The sequence below is a fragment of the Athene noctua genome, chromosome 1, assembly GCF_965140245.1.
Source record: "Athene noctua chromosome 1, bAthNoc1.hap1.1, whole genome shotgun sequence".
NCBI lineage: Eukaryota > Metazoa > Chordata > Aves > Strigiformes > Strigidae > Athene > Athene noctua.
The window spans coordinates 265,301,501-265,328,591 of NC_134037.1; the positions used below are offsets into that span (position 1 = coordinate 265,301,501).

The 27,091-nt window shown below is 66.0% G+C and overlaps 2 protein-coding genes and 2 non-coding genes across 6 annotated transcripts; 3 read left to right on the forward strand and 1 right to left on the reverse strand.

The window, feature by feature from the left end:
- Positions 1-7,646: 7,646 nt before the first annotated feature.
- Positions 7,647-11,060, forward strand: RPS11 (ribosomal protein S11). The gene is made up of 5 exons (XM_074920106.1): positions 7,647-7,756; positions 8,210-8,341; positions 9,106-9,181; positions 10,231-10,360; positions 10,871-11,060. Exons 1-5 carry the CDS (start codon positions 7,742-7,744, stop codon positions 10,992-10,994), a joined length of 477 nt encoding a protein of 158 aa, XP_074776207.1. The 5' UTR covers positions 7,647-7,741; the 3' UTR covers positions 10,995-11,060.
- Positions 9,230-9,318, forward strand: LOC141956599 (small nucleolar RNA SNORD35). Its single transcript, XR_012632970.1, has one exon. It is a non-coding gene; the product is annotated as a small nucleolar RNA SNORD35 (small nucleolar RNA).
- On the forward strand, positions 10,479-10,569 carry LOC141956598 (small nucleolar RNA SNORD35). Its single transcript, XR_012632969.1, has one exon. It is a non-coding gene; the product is annotated as a small nucleolar RNA SNORD35 (small nucleolar RNA).
- Positions 11,061-17,439: 6,379 nt separating the features above from the next.
- On the reverse strand, positions 17,440-26,513 carry FHIP1B (FHF complex subunit HOOK interacting protein 1B). Of its 3 annotated transcripts, none has more exons than XM_074920138.1 (13): positions 26,436-26,513; positions 25,978-26,021; positions 24,794-24,995; positions 24,110-24,712; positions 23,525-23,683; positions 23,349-23,435; positions 23,104-23,271; positions 22,612-22,691; positions 21,957-22,123; positions 20,904-21,887; positions 20,651-20,829; positions 18,647-18,809; positions 17,491-18,247 (listed from the first exon to the last, which is right to left on the reverse strand). In XM_074920138.1, the coding sequence occupies exons 3-13, from the start codon at positions 24,929-24,931 to the stop codon at positions 17,946-17,948; spliced, it is 3,030 nt and encodes a 1,009-aa protein (XP_074776239.1). In that variant the 5' UTR covers positions 24,932-24,995; positions 25,978-26,021; positions 26,436-26,513; the 3' UTR covers positions 17,491-17,945. The 3 variants fall into 3 exon arrangements, with proteins under 3 accessions (XP_074776221.1, XP_074776239.1, XP_074776230.1); XM_074920129.1 differs by having other exon boundaries at positions 17,498-18,247; positions 21,957-22,141; XM_074920120.1 differs by having other exon boundaries at positions 17,440-18,247; positions 20,904-22,141.
- Between the last annotated feature and the right edge of the window lie 578 nt (positions 26,514-27,091).

Sequence of the window (27,091 nt, forward strand, 5' to 3'; positions counted from 1 at the left end):
CGGGGGGAAGCTCTGCTGGGCGGGAGCATCGCTGGAGTCTGGTCACTTCCTTGGAGCCGCACTGATGGAAGTTGCCTCTGGCGCACGTTTTTGTTTCTATTATCCAGCTTCAAGCAAACCCAATTTACACCAAAGGAGAAACGATCGCCCCCCAGTCTCCTTCTTCTGAAGTCGGGCGTCGTCCCCCTTCTTCTGCCGATCTCGCAGCCCCTGCCCCCATGACAAAATTTAAGCCAGAAGCCCCCTCACCAAAAACTGCGGCTCGGAGGACTGACGGCGATTTGCATAAATACCAGGAGGACGCAGAAGAGGGAGCTGCCACATCTGCAGATAGGAAGGACCCAGCAGAGCTGTCCTGGCACAACACCCCCAGCGCGGCCCCCCGCCCGGGGACACTCGCACTCGCCCCTCGCCAGGACGGAGCAGCTGGGTCCCACCAGCGCCTCCGGCTCCACCAGACCTTCTGGCGGGCGCTAACGCTCCTGGGGACCAGCTCCCCCAGCGCCGGAGGCTCTTCCCCCGCTGGCGATGGACACGGTCACCTCCACAGACCGAGGCCAGCGCTCCGCGCAGGCTGTGGCCACCGTCCCCCCGCGGGGACACCGACGGGTGCTGCCCAGACGGCTCCGGCCCAGGGAGCAGCTCTGTGGCCAAAGCCGCCCCGAGCCGGGGCGCGAGCGGCCGGGGTGGGAGCGCGGGGCCGCACAAGCTCCGCAGGTACGAGCGATGCTTCTCCCTCTCCTCCGAGATTTCAAGTTTTCTCTTTCGCCCCTGAGGTCACGGAAATCCTCCCGCAGCCCCGAAATGCAGCGAAGGACCGGGAGGGTGGGACGAGGTGGGAAGGACGGTGACGCGGCCCCCGGGTGCATCCCGGCGCCTGTGACACGCGGCCTCGCTCGGGTCTGACCCTCGGGAAAGGGAAACAAGTCACTGCTTGGTGTGGCACAAGTGCTCGTCCGCAGGACGGGTGAGACAGAGCCCCGATAGCCCCTCGCTGGTGGCTTGTGCCTCTTTATTTCTCCCAACCGCAGGTTCTGGCGTGTGTTTAGATTTGGGGTGCGGAGGAGCCGCCAAGAGCCCTCGGGCCGGGGTGGGTCACCCGGCCCCCGGCGGGGGAGCTGAGCCCAGCGCCACTCCCGACAGAGCCCGACCCTCAGCACCGTGGCTGCGGAACAGAAATCGGCCAAAGTGCCCCCAAAGTGGGGGCGATGGTGGATCCACGCCTGGCGGGAGCGTCCGTCTCCCCAACCCCCCGCCCGCGGCAAACGAGCCCGAGGGGGCTCTCGCCATCTCCTCCCCCTCCCTCTGCCCGACAAACCACACACCCCCAAAGGCTCCGGGGCGGCCGTGCCGGAGGGGACGGTGCTGAGCGCCGCAGGAAGGGTCCCCGGACGGGCACAGCCGAGCCCGGCGGGAGCTTCTCAGCCCTGGGAGTGTCGGAGCGGGGGGGACACGCGAGGACGAACACGTGCGACGTTTACAGATGGAGCTGGGAAGTGCTAGAGGTGCTCGGCGAGACGGCGGGCGCAGGGCACCGTCTCCCTGGCTGCAATCGCAGCGATCTGTCTGCTGAGTTTATTAAATCACCCCCGCTGCCAGAGGAAATATCTTTCATTACTTTGCAGTTTATTACTTTGATTTGTTGGTGGTTTTTTTTTTTTTTACCTTTCAGCTGTGGTTTATGTTTCTATTCAGGTACAAACTCTGCTTTTAAAGCCGATAAAATACCAATGTACGCACTAGCCCAGCACGTGAACTGACCCTCCAGCTGACAAAACATCTCCCTCATTAAGCACCGCACCTCATTAAAAAAGTACAAATATATATATCGATGCACCTTGATCCCATCATCACCAAGCAGCCTCCCACAGCAGCACAAGCCGCCGTTCTCCTGCGTTTCGCGCTGAGCCACCCACCTTTGGGCAGCACCCAGCAAACGCCTCCTCGGGGGGGTCAGAGCAGCAGGGGGGGGGCGCCCCCGAAAGCCAAGGGGCTGCGCGATCCCCCCAACCCCACCGAGGACACGGGCACGTGCTGCGCTTCGGCCACGTCCAACGCAGCCGGAGCGACGGCGGCGCTGAGCGAGCCGCAGCTTCGGCGCGGGAAGACGAGCGCAGGCGCCGGGGTCCTGCTCTGCAAATTCGGGTTATTTATTGAAAATAAACCTGCGTCGGTTTATTTATTCAAAACAAACCTGCAAAGCGGTGTTGGGGTCGGGTGATGAAAATGGGGGGTTCTCCCCCTTTCTGCAAGCACGTGGGCGCCTCCGGGAGGCACCTCCCAGGGCAGGTCCCCACCTCGGAGCCAGGCACAGAGCCACCAACGCTCCCGTGGTCGGAAACTTCGTGCTGGGAAACGGAGGCGTCGCGGCCGGGCGAGCCGAGCCGACCTCCCGCCGCACCGGGGCAGGCGTTTTCTTCTTCAGCTGAAGCAAGTGCAGCGCGGGAGAACCGAGCCCCCGACGGGGGAGCAAATTCCAAAATTCATCTGGAGAGCGCTGACCTTGAGAAAGTCGGATGCGGCGACAAAGTTGATCAAGTGCAGCCTGAAACCGAAGCCATTACTGAAATTGCTGCTCGCGCGTCTCGGGGGCGGCCAGGCGTCATTTATCGTGTGCGGGGAGCCGCCAGGCCGGCCGAGGATCCGTCCAGGGCCGCTCCCGGGGCCGCGGGCAGGTTCTCCCCTGCCAGGCAGAAGCCGGGCGGCCTCCAGCCCTGCCTCGGGGGGGCCGAGGGCTGCTGCCACCCCGCTGCCGGGGGACGCGGCTCCCCGTGCACGCCAGCGAGCAGGGGCGTCCTCAGAGCGTGGGGAAGGGGTGAAAGGACAAAAAGCCCCGGTCCTGCTCCCAGAAGGTGCCTTTGGCCTCTGGTGCTGCGCTTTTAGCACGAGGGAAAAAAATCAGGAGTCTTGGTACGGCTCTGGAATGGGGGGGGGACCCATCCTCGGCACGGCGGGGGACGCAGCACAGGAGGGAGCACCAGGCCCCGCAGCCGAGGGGACACGGAGCTCCTTCCCCAAAACACCCCCAACCGCGGCACATGCGGGCAGGGCAGCGAAGCGCGAAGGCTGTCAAAGACGAGCTGCTCACGGGGCCCCCGGCTGGGCCCAGGGACGGGCCAGGCCTCCCCCCAGCCTTATTCCCTAATGGAAGCTGGGATTTGGTTGTTAAAAACAGGCTTGTTGGGATAATTCACACGACCAGCACATCAGCCCGACAAATCTTCTTAAGGAGAGCGCAGGAGCGAAGGGGAAGGACTAATTGCTCTGGGGAGTAACGGCCGTGGTTAATCTCCCACAGAGAAAATAATTAGGGCATTACGGTGTGGGAGGGACCGAGGCTCATTTCATCATCAAACTCCAAGGGCCGCTGCTGGCCAGTCCCACCAGCACCCTCCCAGTGAACACTGGTGCAATCTCTGCCCCCGCAGCCCCCGGCCACGCTCGGATCCTGCCTGGAGGGGAGGTCCTGGGGGCACCAGCACCCCCAGTGCAGCCCAAGCGGGGTGCCCTGAGATGAGGATGCTCTCAGATAAGAGAAGGGGAACGGGGATGATGATGAGGTGGATGAGGGCCCCTTCTGGGGAACACCCCTCAGAGAAGGCTGCGTGGAGCGGTTTGAGCGCTGCTCGCCTGGGTCTGACAGCGTCGGGGAAGGTGTTCCCCGGCCACAAGGCTCCCGCAGACCACAGAGCTGCATTCAGAAGCCAAATTAGGGAACTGGAAATGGCTTGAGGCCTGGGCCAACTCAAGACAAGTTTCAGCAAGAAAAGTGCTCTTTCACAGAAGTAATAATAAACGTGGATTTTCATGAAGCGCCCCCGAGCGCTTCCCCGGAGCCGCGCCACTGCCAGGGCAGCCCTGAAGGAACAGCCTGCGAGGGGGAACCTTTTACTCCTTCAGCAGAGGAAAACATCTTTTATTCAAAGCAGCAGAAGCGGCACAAAGCCACTGGGCCAGTCCTTGCTGCTGGCTCATGCTTTGGGCAACAACCCTGCGGCCGCGCAGCGACCGTCGTCCCCAGGTGATTCCCGCCCAGCTGCACCGTCTGCGACTAATGTCGTAGTAATTTCCCGGGTTTCCTTCGGCTTAATCCCTGCCCTCGGTAAATCCGGATGGATCCAAGGCACGGTCTGGGATCGGATCGACTAATTCCTCACCCTGAACGGCCACACGCCGTCCTCGCTGCCCCCCCCGCCTGGAGCGCCTGTGCCGCCCGGCTCTGCTGAGCCCCAGGGCCACGCGCAGAGGAAAGGCCGCGGGCTGCTCTCCAGGCAGCGTCCCCTCGCCGGTGGAGCAGCTGGGGGTGGTTGCCCAGGACCACGTCCAGCAGCATCTGACCACCCCCAAGGACGGAGACACCACGACCTCTCCGGGCAACACAAACCGCCAGCCCAGCGGGTGACCGAGGTTGGCCCAAGCTGCCACCAGAAGCACTGGGGTGCTGCCCGCGCCACACCGGGGCAGAGCCAGCCGCCACCTCCAGGCCCCGGCTCCGATAAACCGGGCGCGAGGACGCTCCTGCCATCCCCAAACCTGACCTGAGCCGCAGCCATGGCCAGCACGGACACGGGCACCCGCCTCGGCACGCACCGCCCTTCCGGGGTCTCTCATGTTTTAGTGGCAAATGAGGAGATAAGTGAGGGCTGAGCAGGTTATTGCTCCCGAGCACCAGGACTGAGGGAGCCGGGAGTGTTCAGTGTGAGGAGGAGGAGGCTGAGGGGAGCCCTCATCCCTCTCTGCAGCTCCTGACAGGACATTGCAGAGAGGCTGGGGCTGGGCTCTGCTCCCAGGGGATCAGGGACAGGACAAGAGGGAACGGCTGGAAACTGCCCCAGGGGAGGCTCAGGCTGGGCAGGAGGAGAAAATGTTTCCCAGCAAGAGTGGTCCGAGAGTGGAACAGGCTGCCCAGGGAGGGGGGAGTCCCCATCCCTGGGGGGGTTTCAGGGCCGTTGGGATGAGCTGTGGGGGATGTGGGGTAGGGGAGAACTTTGTAGAGTCGGGCTGAGGGTTGGACTCGCTGATCCCGAGGGGCTTTTCCAGCCTGAAGGGTTCGGGGATTTTGAGAGAGACGGCAGCGGGGGAGCAGCTGGCAGGGCCCCGTACCAATATCAAGCCCAGTAAACACTTGAGCAAATCCCTCATTTCCCCACCTCCTGCTCGTTTCATACTCCCTCCCCCTCACACGGCCTCTACAATCTGCCCCTCGACACCCACCACAGCAGCACCCGGGAGCACAAGCCCCGGGCGCAGGAACACGAGGGCGCTGAGCGAGGGGCTCTCGTCTCCTCCACACAGGATTTCTCCTCGGCCCCGGCCCTGCCCGCAGTGCGGGGGGGTCGCTGTCAATGGGCCCTTCCCGGCGCTCAGCCCCAGCCTCCGCGGCGCATCGTCCCTTTTTGCTGGCAGGAGTTTTCCACGCGCGTCCTCAGCAGACCCCTCAGCACCGAGCCCGCAGCCTCAGCTGCATCACGGCCTCGTAGAAATAATCTATAAACACGCTGTGCCGATGGCTCAGCTGCCGCTGCCCTACTTAACCGTGTCACCGTGCCCGGGCTGCGAATCAGCCGGGGGCCTTCTCCCTGCAGGACACTGCGCCACTGCAAATCCACCTCGGAATCGGGGAGGTTTCCAAATCTCAGACTGGAATGAGCAGAGGAAGGGATGGAGCCCATCCGAGGTCAGGAAACGGCCCAGGATGGGAAAATAAATGGTTTGAAATCACAAGAATTCCGGCTGTGCCCACGGGCTCAGGGCTGGGGGTGAGCCACCGAGCTCTGGGGGCTGACTGGACCTGACGGGGTTTGAACCTTCAGCTCTACTTTAGGCTTGGACTATCTGAACAAGCTTCAAAGCTTAAGCTAAGTTCACGCCATCACCACAAATTTCAGCAGGGCTCAGGCGCTTCACGACAGTCTGTGACTTCCCAGCTAATCCCCGAACCCTTCAGGCTGGAAAAGCCCCTCGGGATCAGCGAGTCTAACCCTCAGCCCGACTCTACGAAGTTCTCCCCTACCCCACATCCCCCACAGCACATCCCAACGGCCCTGAAACCCCCCCAGGGATGGGGACTCCCCCCTCCCTGGGCAGCCTCTTCCACTCTCGGACCACTCTTGCTGGGAAACATTTTCTCCTCCTGTGGCAGTTTCCAGCCGTTCCCTCTCGTTCTGTCACTAATTCCCGGGGCACCAGCCACCCCCCTGCCGGGACGGGTGCCCACTGCCCCCCCCCGGGGCCGTACAGAGCCACCCAGGGCCCTTGCGGGGACAGGGGGAGGTTCTCTTGCTGACTCTGCACTGCCTCACGGTAAATGAACAAGCTTTTAGAAAACTCTTTTTCTCTTGGGATATTATTAACAGCAGGAATAATTAATAAATATTGGTTTAATCAATAGGATACAGGTGCTCTAAGAACAACACTGACAGGTCAATGCCAACACTGCTCATTTGTCCCCCGCACAGCCCCCCTGAGTGACCAACAATCGGCTTCAGGTGTTAAGTTTTAGATGTAACAAAAGATAAGAAATAAGTAATTAACTGGGGGTAACAAATTTGGAAAGGCGAGGTCATGAAAAGCTAGACATAAAGTACCTGTGAAACAGACCGTTTTCTCCGAAGTGTAAGTGTGGATTCTGATGAGGATTGTTCAGGTGAGGGACCCCGATGGCCCCGGACCGCCCCAGCCAGCGGCGGCCTCAGGAGAATCGGGACAGAAGGAGGAGAATCAGCTGGAGCTGGGGAACAGAACGGGCTTTGGAAACTGGGGGAGAGCTGAGAGCTGAAAGTTCCTGGGAAATCACCAAAACCTGTTTGTACTGGAGAATGTTCTGTAGAATCATGAAGGGCACTTTTTGTCAGCCCCTCCCCGCGGTGCTGGCCCAGCTCTGAGACCCCGTTACGTTCTTTAACACTCACCCCGGGACAGCCGCTCCGAACCGAGGAGCAGCTCAACCCCAGCCCGACCCCAGCAAGCGCTGCGGGCAGCTCCTGGTGCTCCGGGGGATGCGGGGAGCGGATTTCTGGCAGCCCCACACCCCACTTTGTGCCTCTGCGGCGCTGAGCAGCACGAGGGGTGCCCGCGCCAGGGCTGAGCTGCACCAGGAACACCTTGAACCACCCAAACCCCCTCACCAGGGCTGCTCAGAGTCCCCGACAGATCTAGCGAGACGATGAGGGATGGCAGAAGACAACAGACAAAATATGCAGCGGGCCGTCGCTTTACAGCACTTAAAGCCTTAACTCCGTGCTTGGTCGGGGACAGCTTGCTGTCGGGGAAACCCACGCCGGCTGCTCTCGAGTGCTTCACCCCTCTGAGACCGGGATCAGGAGGGGGCCCGCTCCAGCCCCGTGAGGACGGGCGGGGAGAGCCGGGGGTTCAGCTGGAGGAGAGAGGCTCCGGGGAGACCTTAGAGCGGCCCCCCAGGGCTGACAGGGGCTGCGGGAACGGCGGGAGGGACAGGACGGGGGAACGGTGTTAAACGGACAGCGGGAGGTTTGGACGAGACCTGAGGCAGAAACTCTCCCCGGTGAGGGGGCGAGGCGCTGCCCCAGGCGCGCTGCCCCCGGCAGGGCCCAAGGCCGGCTGGACACACCGCCACGGCCCCGCCGCCGGCCCGCGCCCGGCGGGAAGTGACGTCACCACGCCCCGCCGTCCCCGTGAGGTCACTTCCTGCGCCCCGGCCCCGCCCCGCGGATAAGCGGCGCCGCACGCGCCCCACCGCCTCCTTTCCACCGCGCGGCCCAAGATGGCGGACACGCAGGTGGGCGCTGCGCGGGGCGGGCCCCGGCCGCCGGGCACCCCCCGGATACCCCCCGGGCATCCCCCGGCACCCCCCGGATACCCCCCGGGCACCCCCCGGATACCCCCCGGGCATCCCCCGGCACCCCCCGGGCACCCCCCGGATACCCACCGGGCACCCCCGGGCACCCCCCGGGCACCCCCCAGATACCCCCCCGTCACCCACCGGGCACCTCCCGGCAACCCCGGGGCACCCCCCGGATACCCCCCGGGCCACCCCACGGCGCCGCCGCCCGCCTCGGGGGACCTGGGGGCCGCGGCCCGGCCCGGCTGCGAGCGGCCTGAGGGGCGGCGGGGCGAGGGGGGGGCGGTTCTCCGGGAGGTACCGCGGCCTAGAACTGCGCGGGGTGTGGGGGGCTCTCGGTGTCGCGCCGTGCCCGGGGCCTGCCGGTGATTCTCTCCCCGCTCTCCGCAGACCGAGCGCGCCTACCAGAAGCAGCCCACCATCTTCCAGAACAAGAAGCGGGTGCTGCTGGGGGAGGGCGGCAAAGAGAAGCTGCCCCGCTACTATAAAAACATCGGCCTCGGCTTCAAGACCCCCAAGGAGGTAAGGCGGGGGGGGGCGGGACACCCCCCTCTGCAGGGCGCGGCGCCTCCGAGCGCTCCCGTCGGAATGTTTATAGCGAGACGAAGAAACAGGGTGAAAAAACCCGCGTTATCGAGGCGACCGGGCTCAAAGGAGCGCGGCCGCGGAGCTGCGGCGCGGCCGGAGCCGTTGGTCCCTCCCAGTGTCACCAAAATGGGATAAAATTGGCTTTTTGACGGCGGTTTGATGCGGATAAGCAGCCGCTCCCCTATTAACGGGAGCCCTCTCCCCACCAGCGCACCCCCGGCTCCTGTAGCACCCAGGGTACAGCAACGCATATTCATTACGTTCTCATGCATAAACATGCTCGTTCCCACAACTGATTTTCTTGATCCCACCTCTTTTTGGTCATGCGCACTTCAGTCCTGGAACGAGTCGGGCGGGGGGAGGACCCCGAGGATTTTTGGCTCACGTTGGCCATTTTAACGTTTTTCGAGGCCTTTTCACGACGTCGCTTCTAGGACACGTGGTCTGCAGGGCAGTAAACCGTCCTTAGGAGCAGCCTAACGACGGTGCCTCCTTACAAGTCTTGTTTGAGTAGAAATCTGGTTATTGAATATTTTTAGAGTGCGTGGCCCCAGCCTGAGACTTTACCAAGGGCTTTGTAGCAGCGGGACTAGTGGTATGGCTGATCTAAATCCTTCTTTAAACCAAAAATGATTGAAATCAGCTCAAATGAAGAACAAACCAGTAACGGCAGCGCTGACGGTTGCTTCTCTCTGCAGGCGATCGAGGGCACCTACATCGACAAGAAGTGCCCCTTCACCGGCAACGTCTCCATCCGCGGCCGCATCCTCTCGGGTGAGCTGGGGGGGCACGGGGGGCGCGGGGCGAGGCGGGCCCTGGCGCGGCGCGTGATGCCCTTCTCTCACGATGGTCTGCCGAGCCCCGCGCAGGGCCCTGAGGACAGCGCCGCACGGCTCTGCTGATGCCACGCGAAGGGACCCGCCCCGGGCCCCAAAACCCCCAAATCTGCTGCTCCGCGGCGCAGGTGGGGGCGTAAAGCAGGAGGGAGTAGTGCGGGCAGTATCGGGGGGAGGGAGCCTGTCGCAGTATTCTTAGAAAGCCTTCAAAAAGGAGAAATAATTCAGTTTATAATATAAATTTGAAGGTGGTGGCCTGGCAGAGGAAGCCTCTCATGGTGCACTTAGAAGGTCTTAAAAAAGGAGAAATAATTCAGTTTATAGTTCAGATTTATAAAGGTGGAAGGCTGTGACAGTACACTTAGAAGGTCTTAAAAAAAAAGGATAAATAATTCAGTTTATAATACAGATTTGAAGGTTGCAGCCTGGCAGAGGAAATGTGTCACGGTGCGCTTAGAAGGTCTTAAAAAAAAAAGGAAATTTTGGTTTATAATATAAATTTGAAGGTTGTGGCCTGGCAGAGGAAGCCTGTTGCAGTGTGCTTATAAAGTCTTAAAAAAAGAGAAATAATTTGGTTTATAATACATATTTATAAAGGTTGTGGCCTGGTAGAGGAAGCCTGTCAGAAGGTCTTAAAAAAAGAGAAATAATTCGGTTTATAATATAAATTTGAAGGTGGTGGCCTGGCAGAGGAAGCCTGTCATGGTCTGCTTAGAAAGTCTTTAAAAAAAGAGAAATAATCTGGTTTATTTTACAAATGTGAAGGTGGTGGCCTGGCAGTGAGGTGGGGGAAAGCCCTTCCATCCCGGTAGGGGCCAGAGGACGCGCTAGGGTTTATTTTTAAGGTAAATAAGGGGAAATTCCTGGAATTGATGAGTCCTCCCTTCCGGTGCCACGCACCGCACGCCCCCGCCCGATCCTCCTGGGCGTCTCTTCTCAAAATCCGCCGGTTTTAGCCCAAACCTGACGCTCGCGGCTGTCGCCCAGGTGTGGTCACCAAGATGAAGATGCAGCGCACCATCGTCATCCGCCGGGACTACCTGCACTACATCCGCAAGTACAACCGCTTCGAGAAGCGCCACAAGAACATGTCGGTGCATCTCTCCCCCTGCTTCAGGTGCTGGGGGGGGCCGGGAGTGTTCATGGCTGGCGTTGGTAACGTTGAGCTCGGCTTTGGTGGCGGCGCGCACGTCCCTGGGACACGTGTGTGGTTTTAGTGGCCCGATCCTGCTCACCGGTGGTGATGTCTGAACTCACGATGGTCTTCAGAGCCCGCCTGCGTGAGGGGCTGCTGACAACGCCACTGGCACCTGCTGAACCGGGGGGCAGGTTCTGGGCCGTCCTGGGGAGGGGTGAAGGGTTGGGCGTTCCTGAGGGAAAAGCTGGGCCGGGAGCGGGACGGTTGGAGGCTGGCGCATGTTCCCTAAGCCTGGCTTTGGGGCACAGGTTTCCAGCAAAGCCCAGCCTTGTGATGTGGCTGGAGGAGACTCCCCAGCGCGTTTCCAGAGCTCAGCCTTATCCCGGGCTTGGGCTCAGCGCGGGGCGGGTGCCGTCCCTGTGCCCGGGCTTGGGCGAGGCCCGGGGGGGTCCCTGCGGAACCGCTGAGGCACCGGCCGTGTCTTTGCAGGGACGTGCAGATCGGGGACATCGTCACCGTGGGTGAGTGCCGTCCCCTCAGCAAGACCGTCCGCTTCAACGTCCTCAAAGTCACCAAGGCCGCGGGCACCAAGAAGCAGTTCCAGAAGTTTTAAAATAAAAACCAAAAAAACTGGCCCGTGGAGGACACGCGGGACCAATAAAGCTTTTGTAAAGAGTCACCCGCATGGGTGCTGGGTCTGATATTTTGGGGTTTCTGCCCAGAAATGACGAGTTTGGGTGAGGGGGGAGGTGCTGACCCTCAGTCCCTCCCTAGGAGAGCGGCTGCTGTTAGTCCCGACTCTGGGACTTGCTGAGTCCGGCTTAAATCTGTGATGTGTGGGGGAACACAAGGGGAAAGCGAAGGGGCCTCTGCAGAAAGCGCCTGCCCGGGGGGGGGTGACAGGAGGGGGGTGGCGTCAGGGTGCGGTGTAGGAGCTGTCGGGGTTCAGGGTCGATTCGCAGAAGCTGCGGTCGGTGGGGAGGGGCTGGGCAGCGGGGGGGGACGGGTCGATGCCACAGACGCTGCTGCTCCCGCAGAGATTCTTTATTTTTAGAAGTGACAGCTGCTCGTGGCTCCGCGGGATCTGACGAGTCCCGGGGCAAACCGATCCGGGGAGGGGCAGAAGCAGAGCTGGAGGGACCAGAATCCGGCGTTTTCACCCCCCAGGGATGGCTGCGGGGTGGCCCCGGCTGCGGGGTGGCCCTGGCTGCAGGGTGGCCCTGTCGCAGTTCCCACGCGCCCGACTGGGCAAAGTGCTGTGGGAGGGCTGGGGGGGTCCCCTCGCACCCGTGGGACGCTGGGGGGGTGTGGACTGCGCTGGCCTGGAGGCCTTACCAGTAAAGTTCATCCTGTTACAAGTAAAACCCATCCCATTACCAGTAAAGCCCATCCTGTTACCAGTAAAGCCCATCCTGTTACCAGTAAAACCCATCCCATTACCAGTAAAGCCCATCCCATTACCAGTAAAGCCCAGCAGACCTGGGGCGAGCTCTGATTATTGACAGATTCTGAGGACGTTTTTCCCTTAACGGCGGCCACGGGTGACGGTTGGGCCCGAGCGTGGCCGTGGCCGCAGCAGGAGCCGCCTGCGGTGGTTTAACGGAAACGGCTCCGTCGGCTCCCCAATTCCCAGCGACCATCCCGGGGCTCGAGCCCGGCCTCAGCGCTCGGGGGGTGACTCCCGCGAGGGGCTGTCGTCAGCGCGTGCAGCACCGCTGTCAGGGTGTGCCAGAAACCCCCGCGCCGGCGGGTGACGGGGAACCAACCTCCGGAGATACCTGGTAATTCACTTCAAATACTCAACGGTTTGGGGCCGAGGGTCTGGCAGGCGCCGCCCGCGGGGTCACGGTGAAAAGCTGAACGCGCCGGGGAGGCGGCGCTGGCTGAGCCCCGCGGGACACGGCCCCCGCGAGCGGCCGAGACTGAGACACGGGGAGAGGAACCGGCGGCACCGAGGGAGGGGGCGAGGGGCCGGGCCTGGCTGTGCCTTGTCTTGTGCACAGGGCTCCAGCCACGCTCAAAAACACCAGGTACGTCCTCAAAAACAGAATCCCTGAATCATCCGGGTTGGAAAAGCCCTTGCAGCTCCTCCAGCCCCACCATGACCCTCCCCCTGACCGTTCCCAACTGCCCCAGATCCCTCAGCGCTGGCTCAGCCCGACTCTTCAACCCCCCCAGGGATCCCGGGGACTCCCCCCTGCCCTGGGCAGCCCATTCCAACGCCCAACAGCCCCTTCTGCACAGAAATCCTTCCTCAGAGCCAGCCTGACCCTGCCCTGGGCAGCTTGAGGCCATTCCCTCGGGGCCTGGCGCTGGGGCCTTGGCTCCAGAGACTCATCCCCCCTCTCTGCCCCCTCCTGGCAGGGAGTTGCAGAGGGCCAGGAGGTCTCCCCTCAGCCTCCTCTGCTCCAGACTGAACCCCCCCAGTTCCCCCAGCCGCTCCCCAGCAGACCTGTGCTCCAGACCCTGCCCCAGCTCCGTTGCCCTTCTCTGGCCACGCTCGAGTCATTCAATGGCCTTTTTGGGGTGAGGGGCCCAGAACTGAACCCAGGAATCGAGGGGCGGCCTCCCCAGTGCCGAGCCCAGGGCTCAGATCCCTCCCCTGTCCCTGCTGGCCACGCCAGTGCTGACACAAGCCAGGATGCCGTTGCCCTCCTTGGCCCCCCGGGCACACTCTGGCTCATTCTCACCCCCCAGCCCCTCTCTGACCGGCAGCTCTCCAGCCACTCCTCCCCAGGCCTGTAGCCCTGCTGGGGGTTGCTGTGGCCCAAGGGCAGCCCCCGGCATTTGCCCTCAGTGAAACTCCCCCAGCTGGGCTCAGCCCATGGCTCCAGCCTGGCCGGGTCTCTCTGCAGCCTCCCCACCCTCGAGCAGACCAACACTCCCACCCAACCGGGTGTCACCTGCAAACTGACTGGGGGTGCCCTCGATCCCCTCGTCCAGATCACCAATAAAGATGTTAACCAGGAGCGGCCCCAGCACCCAGCCCTGGGGGTCACCGCTCCTGACCAGATTTAACTCCGCTCAGCACCACTCTCTGGGCCCGGCCATCAGATAGTTGTTACCCAGCGAAGCGTGTGCTCATCCAGGCCTTGAGCAGCCAGCGTTGCCAGGAGAATGCTGTGGGAAACGGTGTCAAAGGCCTCACTGCAGTCAAGGTGAACAACATCCACAGCCTTTGCCTCACCCAATGAGCAGGTCGCCCTGTCGGAGGAGGAGATCAGGTCTGTCAGGCCTTTCATAACCCCGCTGACTGGGCCTGAGCCCCTGGTTGTCCGTTATTTGACGGCACCGAGGTGTCCTGCTCCAGGACCTTCCCCGGCACTGAGGGCACACGGACAGGGCTGGCGTTTCCTGGCTCCTCCTTCCTCCCTCTCCTGTAGATGGGGGTCACACTCGCCACCCTCCAGTCCAGCGGGACCTCCCCAGTCAGCCGTGACGCCAGGTCAGGCCCGGACAGCGGCTTGGCGAGCGCATCTGCCAGCTCCCCCGGGGGTAACCCACCCGTCCCACAGCCCTGTGGCAGCCACGCGGGCAGCAGGTCTCTGACCCCCTCCGCTTCCACTGTGCTGCCCTGGGTCTGCTCCCGCTCCGCGCCCCCCCGCTCCCGGGCTGGCTGTCCAGGAACAGCCCGTTCCTCTGCTAAGGGTGGTACAGCCTCAACAACGCCAGGTACACCCGCAAAAACGTGTGGTACACTCTCAAAAACACCAGCTACGCCCTCAAAAATGTCAGATACACCCTAAAAATCACCAGCTATGCCCAAAGCCGGGTCCTGGCTCCTGCCAGACCCGGGCCGAGGACGGCTCCTGCTCTGCCCTCCCGCTCACCCCCCCGCACCGTCCCCCGAGGGAAGCGATGGGGCAGCCCCCACCCGCCCGGCCTCATGCTGCCTCCTCATCCTCCCTCCTCAGCTGCCGCACCGCAGCACCCCCCAGACTCTCTCTCCCTCCCCATTTTCCAGCCGCTTTCCCATGTCCCTCCTCCCTCTGCCCTTTCCACCTCCTCGACACCAGCTTTGCGATCTCGGCAAACCCCCGACCCTCTCCGCGGGCGGGTGGGGGGGGTGTCCCTGGGGGGTCCCTCCCTTTGCTCACGGGAAAAAAAAATCATAAATCACACCTGCACCTCGGGCCGGGAGGGTGTCTATGAACCCTTCATGCAAAATTTCTCCTGAGTTTCCCCGTTTTCTGCCTCCGGCCGGAGCGTTTTGCCTCGACATTTCTGAAAAGGGGGAAGAGAAGACCTTTTTTTTTTAATATGTTTAGCGGCGGTTCCATGCGAGTTTGGAAAATATCCGCTGCTGGCTGCGGGGGGAGCCGGGGGGGGGGGGCTGGAAACGCGTCTGCAGGCGCTGGGGGAGGAAGAGCCAAAGGGCTGAGTGTGGCTCCGAAATAACGAGGGGTGGCGGGGGGGCGGATTGATGGAACCGGGGTTAAATGTCACCGTGTGCGGGACGAGGCCGCGCTCCTCAGACCGACAAAAATCCGCTTTCCTGGAGAGCCGGGAGCTAACGGGGGCAGCGACCTCCCCCAGGTGCCCGATGGAGGGACTCCGTGTCGGCTGGGGGCACCACAGGCCTTTCCCCGGTGCCCCAGGGACCAGGGAGGTGACAAACCCCCGCGGGACAACACGGGGGGGGGAGCACCCACCAGCTCATGGGGGCAGGAGAGAGGGGGCCCGGGGTGAGCCGAGACGGTGAACCTGGAGCAAAAAAAGAGTTTAAACCGGTCCTGACTCGATCTGGGTGGGAAATTAGGAAAAAAAAAAAAAAAAAGTCTCAGCAGCGGGGATGTGGGGTCTGGAGGAGCCTCCTGGGGGCCGCGGGGCAGAAGGATTTCAGCCCGGGGGGGGCTGGAGGTGGCGACGTTCCCGCTGGGTCTCTCTCGCGTTGCTTCCTGGTGGGAAATGGAGCGAGAGCCGCCGCGGAGTGGAAATCCTGGAGTCCTGTTCTGCCCGCCGCCCTTCCCCAGCCCAGACGCGCGGGACGGTGGAATACTGGAAGAATATTCTGAAACAGAACGGGGGGGCCCTTTGCGAGGCCGATAGCGGCCGGTGCCGTTGTGTCGGGCTCGAGGGAACCCAAAAGCGGGAAGAAGTCTGATCTCGGGGTGTTTCCACGCGGCGCCACGGCGTTTCTTACCCCCCGGCCCACCGAAGTCCATCCTTTCTGACAGAAAACTGAGGAAGAAGCGGTTTTGTCCCCTTCCCCAGTACCCCAGTGGTGGGAAATGGCCCTTTGCCCTGCCCTCACGTCCTCACGGAGGTTTTTAAGCCCCCCTGTCTGTGGGAGCCCACGGGGGGGGCAGATGCCGAGCGGTCGCAGCCCCATGGCCGCCGGTGCTGGAGGCTTCGTGTCCCGGCTGCTGCCCCCAGATGAGGCCAGGGGGGTCTCGGTCACCCCCCGGCCCGCGAGAGCAGCATCCCGGCCGCTCTTGGATCCACCCTCCATCCCGCTGCCTGCCCGGGGGGGCAGGACCCGACGTGCCCCCCAGAACACGAAGCTCTGAGCCCGTTCAGCGGCGGGAGCAGAACGGGTTCCTGCGGCAGATTTTGGGGTTTGCTCCTCACGGCCCCGTGTTCCTTCACTCCACGGATCGTGCCGACCCCTTCACGAAGCCCTTGAAGAACTTCGGCCACCTGCCATGTCCCGGCACAAGAACTTCGCAGTTTAATCCTCCTGAACTTCCCTCTCGGCAGTTTCCAGCCCCAGGGACGCAGAGCTGGGCCCCCCCAAGCTCCAGGTGCCCCCCTGGTCCCGCTCCTCAGAGGCTCAGAAACCCTCAGAGATTTTGTGTCTGCAGGAAAGGGGGAGGAATCCTGCCCCAAAGGCCACGCAGGAATAACCTTCCGTTTATTCCCCCCCCACCAGAGGATGTGGCACCTCATCCCGCTGCGGGGGGGCCTGGCCCCCTCCTCCTGCCCTGGGGTGACCCCAGAAGGACCAGGAGGCCTTTTCCCGGCCCCGCTGCCCCGAGCCTGACGACAGGGGGTTCACCTGCGGCATTTCGGGCGGGGGGGGCAGCACCCCCATGTCTGAGCCCACCAGGGGAGGGAGCTGCCAAATTCTGAGGTCTGGGCCCGCTCAGGGGGGAGGAAAACCCCTCCTTGACCCCCCCGAGGGGGTCTGGGGGTGACCCGTCCCCTCCCGATGGCTGCCGGGGCAGGGAGAGGAGGCCGGGGGGGTCTGTCCGAGCCCGCCTGGGCTGTGGGGCAGCGCCGCGGTTCCCCCCGCCCAGGGGGGGTTTCGGCGTCGCAGCATCGTGTCCTCGCGCCCCCCCACTGCACGAGCCACGCGCCCCCGCCCCAGGAATTTCCCGTCTGGGCCGCTGAAATTCCCCCGACGCTGCCCCCAGCCGCGGGGACTCGGCTCCTGCCACGCGCGGGCCGCGGCCCCTGGGGGTTCATGGCGCCTTCCTCATCCCCTTCACCATCCTCATCCTCATCCCCTTCACCATCCTCATCCTCACCCCCTTCATCATCCTCATCCCTTTCACCATCCTCATCCCCTTCACCATCCTCATCCCCTTCATCATCCTCATCCCCTTCACCATCCTCATCCTCACCCCCTTCGCCATCCTCATCCCCTTCGCCATCCTCATCCCCTTCGCCATCCTCATCCCCTTCGCCATCCTCATCCCCTTCGCCATCCTCATCCCCTTCACCATCCTCATCCTCATCCCCTTCATCATCCTCATCCCTTTCACCATCCTCACCCCCTTCATCATCCTCATCCCCTTCGCCATCCTCATCTCCTTCATCATCCTCATCCCCTTCATCATCCTCATCCCCTTCATCATCCTCATCCCCTTCACCATCCTCATCCCCTTCACCATCCTCATCCTCACCCCCTTCACCATCCTCATCCCCTTCGCCATCCTCATCCCCTTCACCATCCCCATCCCCTTTGCCATCCTCATCCTCATCCCCCTCTCCATCCCCATGCCCCCCCCATCCCAGCATTAGGGAGGTGCTGCCTGACGGCTCTGAGCAGGCACCGGGGGCCTGGGGGGGTCGCACAGGGCCTGGGGGTTTGGGGGGTCCCGTGGCGGCCATGGAGGAGGGGGGGGACACACACGACACCCCCTGTCCTCCAGCACAGCGCCCCCCCAGGCAGGAGCAGGTGCTGCCCTCGACCAGACCCTTTATTACGGGGGGGCTTTTACACAGCACAGACACACGCAGCCCCCCCTCATGCACTGCCCCGGCCTCCCCCCACCACCACCCACCCCCCAGCCCCACACCCCCCCCGCAGCGCAGGGGGAGGGGGGGCTGTTGCATAGAGAGGGGCCGGGTGGGCGACGGGGTCAGGACCCCCCCGGGGAGCGGCGGGGGGGGGGCAGAGGGGGGCAGAGCCAGCCCGCCCCGCGCCCCCGCCCAGGGTCCTGCCCTGCCACCCCCCCACACCGAGCCGAGGGGGGCAGCGGGGCCGCCGGCCACTCCTGTCCCGAGTGCAGCCCGGTCTCAGCCAAAGGTTCGTCCCCAATAAATTAAAAAGGTCCGTGTCCTGGGGGTGGTTAAAAAGGCGCCGGCCGGGGTTTGGGGGGGGGCGTTGCAGGGGGGGTCACTCCTCGGGGGGCTCGGTGAGGAAGGGGGAGGTGACGGCGTGGGCCTGGGCGATGGCCGCCAGCTCCTTCAGGAACTCGCTGAAGATGACGGCGCAGTAGACGGCGTTCTTGACGCGCAGCGCCTCGCTGTGCCGCTCGGCCGAGCCCCCCCGCAGGTGCGGGGGGGGGGCAGCCCCCCCCGGCCCCGCCGCCAGCCCCCCCGGGCCGTGCTGCAGCAGCTGGGCCGCCTGGCGCGCCCGCGTGGGGCTCTGGGCGTGACGCAGGATCAGCTCCCCCAGCGACGGCTTCCGGCTCTTGCCTGGGGGGGACACCCCACGTCAGGCCACCGGCCCCCCCGCCCCAGCTCCAGCACCCCCTGTACCCCCCCACAACAGGCAGCCCTCCGCCCCCCAAAACACAACGTGCAGCCCCCAGCACCCCCCAAACGCCCTGTGCAGCCCCCAGCCCCCCCGTACCCCCTCACCCCCCCGCCCTGCAATACGCAGCCCCCAGCCCCCCCCAAACACAACGTGCCCGCCCCAAAACTCACAGTGCAGCCCCCAACCCCCCCACAGTCCCCCCAAAACCCACCCTGCAGCCCGCACCCTTCTCACCCCCCCACCCTGCAACAGGCAGCCCCCAGTCCCCACCCCAAAACCCACCCTGCAGCCCCCAGCCCCCCCCCGACACCAGCCCCCCCTTTCCCCCCAGCCCTCACCCAGCGGCTCGGGGCGGCGCGGGGGGGCCCCGGGTCCGGCCCCCTCGGGCCAGTCCAGGCGCCCGCGGGCGATCAGGAACTTCTTGGCGCGGAAGAGCAGCGCCGGGAAATCCTCCTGGGTGGCCGCGAAGGCCTCGATCTTGTTCTTCACCGAGCCCAGCACCTGGGGGGGGCACACACCCCGCGGGGGGGGCGCGGGACTCACCACCAACCCCCCACGGAGGGAGAGGGGCCGGAGGGGCCCCACAGCGGGACGGGAACCCGGGGGGTGCGGGGCAGGGGGGTGGCAGCCACACACTCGATGGAGGGGGGGCGCACCCCGCCCCCCCGGCTCTGCTCCGCTCCTGCGCTGCTTCGCCTTCTCCCTTCTCCTTTCCTTTCCCCTTCCCCTGCTCTCGCCCTTTTCCTCCTTCTCTTTTCCTCTCCCTCTCCTCTTTTTCCTCCTTCTCTTTTCCTCTCCCTCTCCTCTTTTTCCTCCTTCTCTTTTCCTCTCCCTCTCCTCTTTTTCCTCCTTCTCTTTTCCTCTCCCTCTCCTCTTTTTCCTCCTTCTCTTTTCCTCTCCCTCTCCTCTTTTTCCTCCTTCTCTTTTCCTCTCCCTCTCCTCTTTTTCCTCCTTCTCTTTTCCTCTCCCTCTCCTCTTTTTCCTCCTTCTCTTTTCCTCTCCCTCTCCTCTTTTTCCTCCTTCTCTTTTCCTCTCCCTCTCCTCTTTTTCCTCCTTCTCTTTTCCTCTCCCTCTCCTCTTTTTCCTCCTTCTCTTTTCCTCTCCCTCTCCTCTTTTTCCTCCTTCTCTTTTCCTCTCCCTCTCCTCTTTTTCCTCCTTCTCTTTTCCTCTCCCTCTCCTCTTTTTCCTCCTTCTCTTTTCCTCTCCCTCTCCTCTTTTTCCTCCTTCTCTTTTCCTCTCCCTCTCCTCTTTTTCCTCCTTCTCTTTTCCTCTCCCTCTCCTCTTTTTCCTCCTTCTCTTTTCCTCTCCCTCTCCTCTTTTTCCTCCTTCTCTTTTCCTCTCCCTCTCCTCTTTTTCCTCCTTCTCTTTTCCTCTCCCTCTCCTCTTTTTCCTCCTTCTCTTTTCCTCTCCCTCTCCTCTTTTTCCTCCTTCTCTTTTCCTCTCCCTCTCCTCTTTTTCCTCCTTCTCTTTTCCTCTCCCTCTCCTCTTTTTCCTCCTTCTCTTTTCCTCTCCCTCTCCTCTTTTTCCTCCTTCTCTTTTCCTCTCCCTCTCCTCTTTTTCCTCCTTCTCTTTTCCTCTCCCTCTCCTCTTTTTCCTCCTTCTCTTTTCCTCTCCCTCTCCTCTTTTTCCTCCTTCTCTTTTCCTCTCCCTCTCCTCTTTTTCCTCCTTCTCTTTTCCTCTCCCTCTCCTCTTTTTCCTCCTTCTCTTTTCCTCTCCCTCTCCTCTTTTTCCTCCTTCTCTTTTCCTCTCCCTCTCCTCTTTTTCCTCCTTCTCTTTTCCTCTCCCTCTCCTCTTTTTCCTCCTTCTCTTTTCCTCTCCCTCTCCTCTTTTTCCTCCTTCTCTTTTCCTCTCCCTCTCCTCTTTTTCCTCCTTCTCTTTTCCTCTCCCTCTCCTCTTTTTCCTCCTTCTCTTTTCCTCTCCCTCTCCTCTTTTTCCTCCTTCTCTTTTCCTCTCCCTCTCCTCTTTTTCCTCCTTCTCTTTTCCTCTCCCTCTCCTCTTTTTCCTTTCTCTTTTCCTCTCCCTCTCCTCCTTCCCTTTTTTCTCTCCCCTCCTCCTTCCCTTTTTTCTCTCCCCTCCTCCTTCCCTTTTTTCTCTCCCCTCCTCCTTCCCTTTTTTCTCTCCCCTCCTCCTTCCCTTTTTTCCTTTTTCTTTTCCTCAACACTTTTCCTCGCCTGTTCTTTTCCTCCTCTCCCCCTCCTTTCCCCGCACGTTTACCACACACCGCCCCACTCACCCTCCCGTCCCACATCCGAGGCCGTTTCTCCCCCAGGTCACACCCCTGAACCCCCCCTCGCCCCCCAGGGATCGCGGCCCCTTCGCCAGGCCCTGGGCCGGGGCCCTACCTGCAGCAGGGACTTGACGCTGGGCTGGAAGACCATGTTGGTGTTGAGGAGGAAGGAGCGGAGCAGGGGCTGGGGGTAGCAGGCCAGCTGGGCCACCAGCCCCGTCAGCAGGAAGTTGACGTAGAGCGAGTTGTGCAGCATGTTCTCCAGCTTCCCGAACAGCACCGAGACGAAGGGGCCTGCGGGCGCCAAACACGCACGTGGGGCAGGGTCCCGGCCAGCGGGGAGCCCCCCCGGCCCCCCCGGCCCCCACCTGTGAAGGGCTGGCTGGGGGGCGGCCCCACCGCCCGCGGCGGGCTGGCCACCAGCTGGGCCAGCGGGTCCGGTGGCCGCGGCGGCGCCCGCCCCACGGCCTCGGCCTCGGGCAGGGCGGCGAAGCTGGCGAAGGCCTCCTCCTCCTCGCGGGACAGGGGCGCCTCGGGGGGGTCCTGGGGGGAGGACGGGGCTCCCCCCCCGCCGCCGCCGTTCTTCATCTCGGCCTCGATCTCCCGCAGCTCCTCGGTGAAGGCCTCGATGGTGACGCCGGCCCCGTTGGGCTCGGCCGGCGCCCGGGCCAGCAGCTCCTCGATCAGCGAGTCCACGGAGGAGGGCGGCGGCTCCCAGCCGGGCCGGGGGGCGGCCGGGGGGGCCCCGTTCTGCGCCGGGGGTGGCCGGTGCTCCCGCTCGGGGGCTGGGGGGGCCCCCGCACCGTCGCCCTCCCCCTGGGGGCTGCGTCGCACCTTCTTCACCGCCACGTCCCCCTCGGGCCGCCCCGGCTCCGCCGCCCCATTCACCAGCGCCGCCGCGTCCCGGGGCTCGGGGCTGGGTCCCCCCCCGCCGCCGGGCTCGCTGCCGGGGGGCCGCTCCCTCGCCCCCTCCTCCGTCAGGCCCCGTTTTTTGCTCCGCGGGGTGGGGGGGCGCGGGGCGGGGGGGCCTTCGGGGTCGCCGGGCTCCTCGCCGTCGTAGGGCGCGGACCAGACGCGGCAGGCCCAGGCGCAGCGGTCGATGCTGCGCCGCGCGTCCCGCAGGTACTCCAGGTAGTTCCCGTCCAGCTCCGACACCTCCTCCCAGCGCCCGGGCCGGGGGCCGGGGCTGCCGCAGGGGGGGCCGGGGGAGCGCGGCGGCGGCGGCGCGGGGGGGCCGGAGGCCTCGGCGGCGCTTTGCTGGCGCAGGAAGAAGGCGAGGCGGGAGGGGGTGGAGGGCCGCGGGCCCGTCACCACCGAGGACGAGGAGGTGTCCACGCTGGGGCTGCCGTGGCCTGCGGGGGACGGGGGGTCAGCGCGGGGGCTGCGAGGGGCCGCGGGGCGGGGGGGGGCCAGTTCCGTACCCTTGGACCAGGCGGCGTGTTCCTCCTCCCGCTCGGGCGGCGGCGGCGGTGCCGGGGGGGGGCTCTCGGGGCGGCAGCAGCGCGGGATGAGGGAGAGGAACTTGGCCGCCGTCTTGCCGTAGATGTCGAGGTCCCGGACCGCCCGCTTCTGGCTCAGCATGACGTGGCTGCAGGGCAGCAGGTACCTGGGGGGGGGCACGGGGCTGCACGCGGGGGGCACGCGCGCAGGGGAGGGGGACGGGGGACCCCAGCGGAGCCCACTGGAGCCCCACGAGACCCCACTGGACCCCACCAGGCCCCACCAGACCCGACTCGTACCCCCCCACCGGACCCCATCAGATCCCACCAGACACGCCTACCAGACCCCCTGGATCCCACCAGACCCCACCAGATGCCCCTCAAGACCCCACTGGACCACTTAGACACCCCACCAGATCCCCTTGGACCCCACCAAATCCTATTGGACTCCATTGGACACCCCCCCCAGATCCCACTGGAACCCCCTGGAGCCCCCCAGACCCCATTAAACCCCCCCCAGACCCCACTGGACCTCATCAGTCCCCACCGCCTCCACCAGGGGGGCACACACCCACCACCCCATGTCCCAGCGACAGCCCCGTGCCCGAGGAGCCCCCGCGCGGGGGGTCCCGGTTACCTGAGCACCAGCTGCAGCATCACGTCCTCGCAGTTGAGGCTGAGCAGCGTCCGGAAGAGGCTCAGGGACACCATGCAGAGCTGCGGGGGCGCGGGGTCAGCACGGCCCGGGGCAGCGCCGGGGGGCAGCAGGGCAGCGCCACGGCCGAGCAGCCCTATGGGGCAGCAGCGGGGCCCAAGGGCGGCAGGAGGGCAGAGCCATGGGGCAGCAGTGGGGCAGGAGAGCAGCCCCATGGGGCAGCAGTGGGGCAGGAGGGCAGTGCTGTGGGGCAGCAGTGAGGCAGGAGGGCAGTGCCACAGCCAGGCAGCCCTGTGGGGCAGCAGCAGGGCCCAAGGGCAGTGCTGTGGGGCAGCAGTGGGGCAGGAGGGCAGCACCATGGGGCAGTCCTATGGGGCAGTGCCACGGCTGAGCAGCAGCCTGGAGGACTGTGGGGGGCCCCAGGGCCCGTGGGGGGCAGCAGGGGGGCCGCGGGGGCCCGTCAGCGCCTCTCACCCGGGAGTTGCTGTTGATGCGCCCCACCAGGGTGTCGAGGATGGTGCTGTTGTCGTGGCGGTGCAGCAGGACGAAGCGCAGGAAGGTTTTCAGCAGCGCCGTCTCGCTGACGCTGCGCAGGAACAGCTCCAGGTAGGCCGTGCTGGCGATCATCTCCTCGATGGAGGTCTGCGGGCGGCGGAGGCTCGGCAGGGGACGGGCGGGGGACGGGCAGGGGACGGGCGGGGGGACGGGAGCTCCCTCACCTTGTGCAGCGCCGGGCCCATGACGGGCACGAGGAAGCCGTTGTGGACATAATCCACCAGCTGCTGCTGCACCAGCGGGTGAGCGACCTGCGGAGCCGGAGCGGGCGGGGGGGGTCAGGGGCCGCGGGAAAGCCCCGCGCCAGGCCGGGGCGTCCCCCGTCCCCCCCCAGCCCTACCTGGCTGACGGCGTTGCAGAACTCCAGCGAGTTCATGAAGAGGACGAGGGAGGAGACGCCGATCCAGTCCTCGCGGCGCAGGAAGTGCCAGTCGTCCCCCCGCACCTCGATCTTGCGGGGCAGGGAGGAGTAGAGGGCGCTGAGCCCCGTGGCCAGGACCTGGGGGGACGCGCGGACGGACGGACAGACACAGGGGCTCAGCTCCCGCCGCGCCCGCACGGCGCCTGCGCCCACACCCGGGCCCTGACCGGGCACCGGCGCAGGCCGGGGAGCAGCGGCAGGACGGGCAGGGGCAGAGCGGGTGCAGGTGCCTGCGGTGCTGCCCCGGCACCAGCCCCGCTGCCCTGCCCCTGCCCGCAGCCGCTGGGTGCTCTGGGCCTCCAGCCGCCAGACCGACCCCCCTCCCCTCCAAACACCGACCCGGGGGGGTCCTGTCCCCCTCTTCCACCTTCGCTGCCCCCAACACCCTCCGCTGTCCCCAGGCGTCCCCTTGTCCCCAGCCCAGCACCTGCCCCCAGTCCCGGAGCTCCCGGCAGGGCCCCGGGGATGGGCGGGGTCGCCGTGGGGGCCCCCCCGGGGTCGTACCGGGCAGAAGTAGGAATTGTCGGTGATGGAGGTGGCCACAGCGTGGTTGGTGGCCGACATGGCCATGATGAGCAGCAGCGCGTCGCGGGCCTGCTGGCCCAGGACGCCCTCGTGGTGGATGAAGGGGATGAGGAGGGAGAAGATGATGAGGTTGGCGGGGCCCTGGTCGGCGTGGCTGTGGAAGAAGAGCTCCAGCACGGCGGGTTCCTTGGCCACGGAGACGCAGAGCTGGTTGAGCAGCAGCACCAGGCTGTTCTCCAGCGGGGCGGAGGCCGGCTCGGCGCAGAGGCTCAGCAGCCGCAGGAGCGGGGCCAGCACCGGCCTGTGCCGCAGCAGGGGCTGCCGGGCCTGGCTGATGAGCATCTCGTAGAGCTTCAGCTGCTCCACCTTGCGCTCCTCGGGGAAGTCCCCCTGCAGATGCCAGCACAGGAGCCGCTCCAGCACGTTCTCCGAGGCCACGAAGTCCAGGATGGGGCCCCGCGAGGCCTCCCCCCGCGGGCGGTCCTCGGCCAGCAGGTTCAGCATCTGGTAGGTGTTGTTGCGGACGGCGCTGAGGTCGTCGGGGGCCGGTTTGCAGCCGCGACGCTCCAGGATGCGCAGGACCTGCGGGGGGAAGAGGAGGAGGAGGAGGAGGAGGAAGAGCAGGAGCGCGGGGTGGCTCCGGGGGTCCCGCCCGCGCCTCACCTGCGCCCAGTGGTTCTTGAAGACCATGAGGCAGGTCTCGGGGTCGGCGGTGACGGGGCTCTGGAGGCCGGTGCTGCGGGGGGGCCGCTGCCCGCCCGCCCGCGGGTTCAGCTTGCTCAGCCAGCTCATCCTCTCCATGGGCGAGGGTCAGCGGCGGCGCGCGGCGGGGGCGCGGGGGGGACGCGGGGCCCCCCTCCCCATGCTGCGGGGACGGCGGCACCTCAGCGGGCGAGGACGGGGAAGGGCGAGCGCGCCGGGAGGGCGCTGGCCCCGCACTTTGAACCCGGGTGTGCGGGAGCGGCCGCCCGCTGCCGCCCCCCCGCGCCCCGCGGGCACGGGACGGGGCCCCCCAAGCGGCCACCGGGGAGAAGCCGCGGTGGCCACCACGTCCCAGAGCCCCCGGCAACCCCCCCCGGCAGCGCGTGGAAGGAGTGACGGCACCGGCAGCCCCCGCGCCGGCCCCGCCAGAAATAACCCGGGCGGGGGGGCCCGGAGGGGCCCCGCGGGGAACGGCAGCGGCCGGTGACGAAACCCCAAACGGCGAGAGGAGGGAGGCGGCGGCGGAGCGGGGGGCCCCCGCCCCGGCGCCCCCTCGGAGCCCGTTAACGAGGGGACGAGGCCCCCGCGGGCCCCTCCAGGCCCGTCTGACACCCCGGCACGAGCGGGCCCGCGTCCCGGCGTGGGCCAGGCCTGGCCCCGGTGACCCCCGGCGTGGGGACACCGCGGGGACACGGGCGGGACGCGGAGGGGCCGCGGGGACCGACCGACGTGGCCGGAGACGGGACAGGGGCACCGGACGGCAGCGTCCAGCCCAGAACCGCTCGTCCTGGCCCAAAACCGACCGCCCTGACCCAAAACTGTCTGTTCTGCCCCAAAACCGCTCGCGCTGACCCCAAACTTCTCATCCTGACCCCAAACCGACCGTCCTGAGCCCACGCTGCTCCTCCTTACCCAAAACCGCTCGTCCTGCCCCCAAACCGCTCCCCCTTACCCAAAACCGCTGGTCCCGGGGCAGGGGCCGGGGACAGCAGCGACCGGGAGCCCCCGGGCCGGGGGGGTGTCGGTACCGGAGCGTCCGTCTGTCCGTGCCGGGGTCCGTCACCCCGCGGTGCCCAGGGGCTGCCCCCCCCCCCCGGGCTGACAGCGGGACCGGGCCCCCCCCCCGCCGGGGCAGGGCCGCCTACCTGGGGTCAAGGTCGCGGCGGGTCCCGTCCCGTCAGCGCCGGAGCTGGGGGGGGGGGCAGAGGAGGTGTCGGACGCGCGGTCGGACCCCCCACCCCCCGCCGGGCCCCCCCGTCCTCCCCCAAACCGGCCCCGGGGCTACCGGACCCTCCGCACCGGCGCGGCCCAGCCCCAGGCCCCGGCCCGGCCGCTCCCCGCCCCGCCGGACGGCCCCCGCCCCCCTGCCCCCCCACACCCTCCCCCGGCAGCGGGGACCCCCGGGAGCACCGCCCGGCCCGGCCCCCCCCGGCCCGGGAACACCCGGGGGCGCCCGGCCAAGGGCAGGCGGCGGCCCGGGGCGGGAGCGGCGGGGGGGGCGGGGGGGGGCGCGCCCCGGCCCCGCCGAGCGCCAACCGGGACCCCCGGGGGTGCGCGGCCCCCCCCGCCCCGCGGCCCCGGCCCCGGCCCCGCCGCCGCTCACCGGCCGCCCCCGCCGCGGGCCCCGCGCGCCCGCCGCCATCTTCCCGCCGCCGCCCGACGCACCGGCCGCGCAGGCCCCGCCCACAGACACGCCCACGGCGGCTCAGGCCCCGCCCCGCCCGCCGCGGGGGGCGTGGCCAGACGGCCCGGGGCGGGGGCGGGGCCGGGCTATCCCGAGCGCTCGTTGGCTGCGCCGAGAACGGGGGCGGGGCCTGGGGGCGGGGCACGGAGGACCGAGGGGGGCTGGGGGCGGGACCGGCCGCGCGGGAACCGGGAACCCCCCGGGAACCCCCCGGGAACCCCCGGAACCCCCCGGAACCCCCCGGAACCGGGCACCGCCCCCGCCATCACCGGGCACCCCCACGCCGGGTGAGCCCGCACCCCCCACCACCGGGCCCGGTCCGGGCGGGGCCCCGCGACCCCCGCGGGTGGCCCCGGGCCCGCAGCACCCACCGGCCCCCCCGCGGCCGGGCCCTGCCGCTGCCCGTCGGACCCGGCCCGGGCCCGGGCTCCCCACGCCCCGGCGTGGCCAGTGTGGCCACGGACATGGCTGGTGCCGCCCCGGTGTGCCCGGCGTGCCCAGCACGGCCAGAGCCGCGGCTACCCGTTACCCCGGCGCGACCGGCGTGTCCGGCACGCCCAGCCTGGCCGGTGTGG

Bases quoted from the DNA above. Each gene is read 5' to 3' on its own strand.
- RPS11 (XM_074920106.1), top strand. The intron at 8,342-9,105 runs GTAAGGCGGGGG...TTCTCTCTGCAG, and splicing joins GCTTCAAGACCCCCAAGGAG to GCGATCGAGGGCACCTACAT. The intron at 10,361-10,870 runs GTGCTGGGGGGG...GTGTCTTTGCAG, and splicing joins CATCTCTCCCCCTGCTTCAG to GGACGTGCAGATCGGGGACA.
- FHIP1B (XM_074920120.1), bottom strand. From the start codon at position 24,931: ATGGAGAGGATGAGCTGGCTGAGCAAGCTGAACCCGCGGGCGGGCGGG. The intron at 23,684-24,109 runs GTACGACCCCGG...GCGTCCCCCCAG, and splicing joins ACAATTCCTACTTCTGCCCG to GTCCTGGCCACGGGGCTCAG. The intron at 23,436-23,524 runs GTAGGGCTGGGG...CCGGCTCCGCAG, and splicing joins TCTGCAACGCCGTCAGCCAG to GTCGCTCACCCGCTGGTGCA.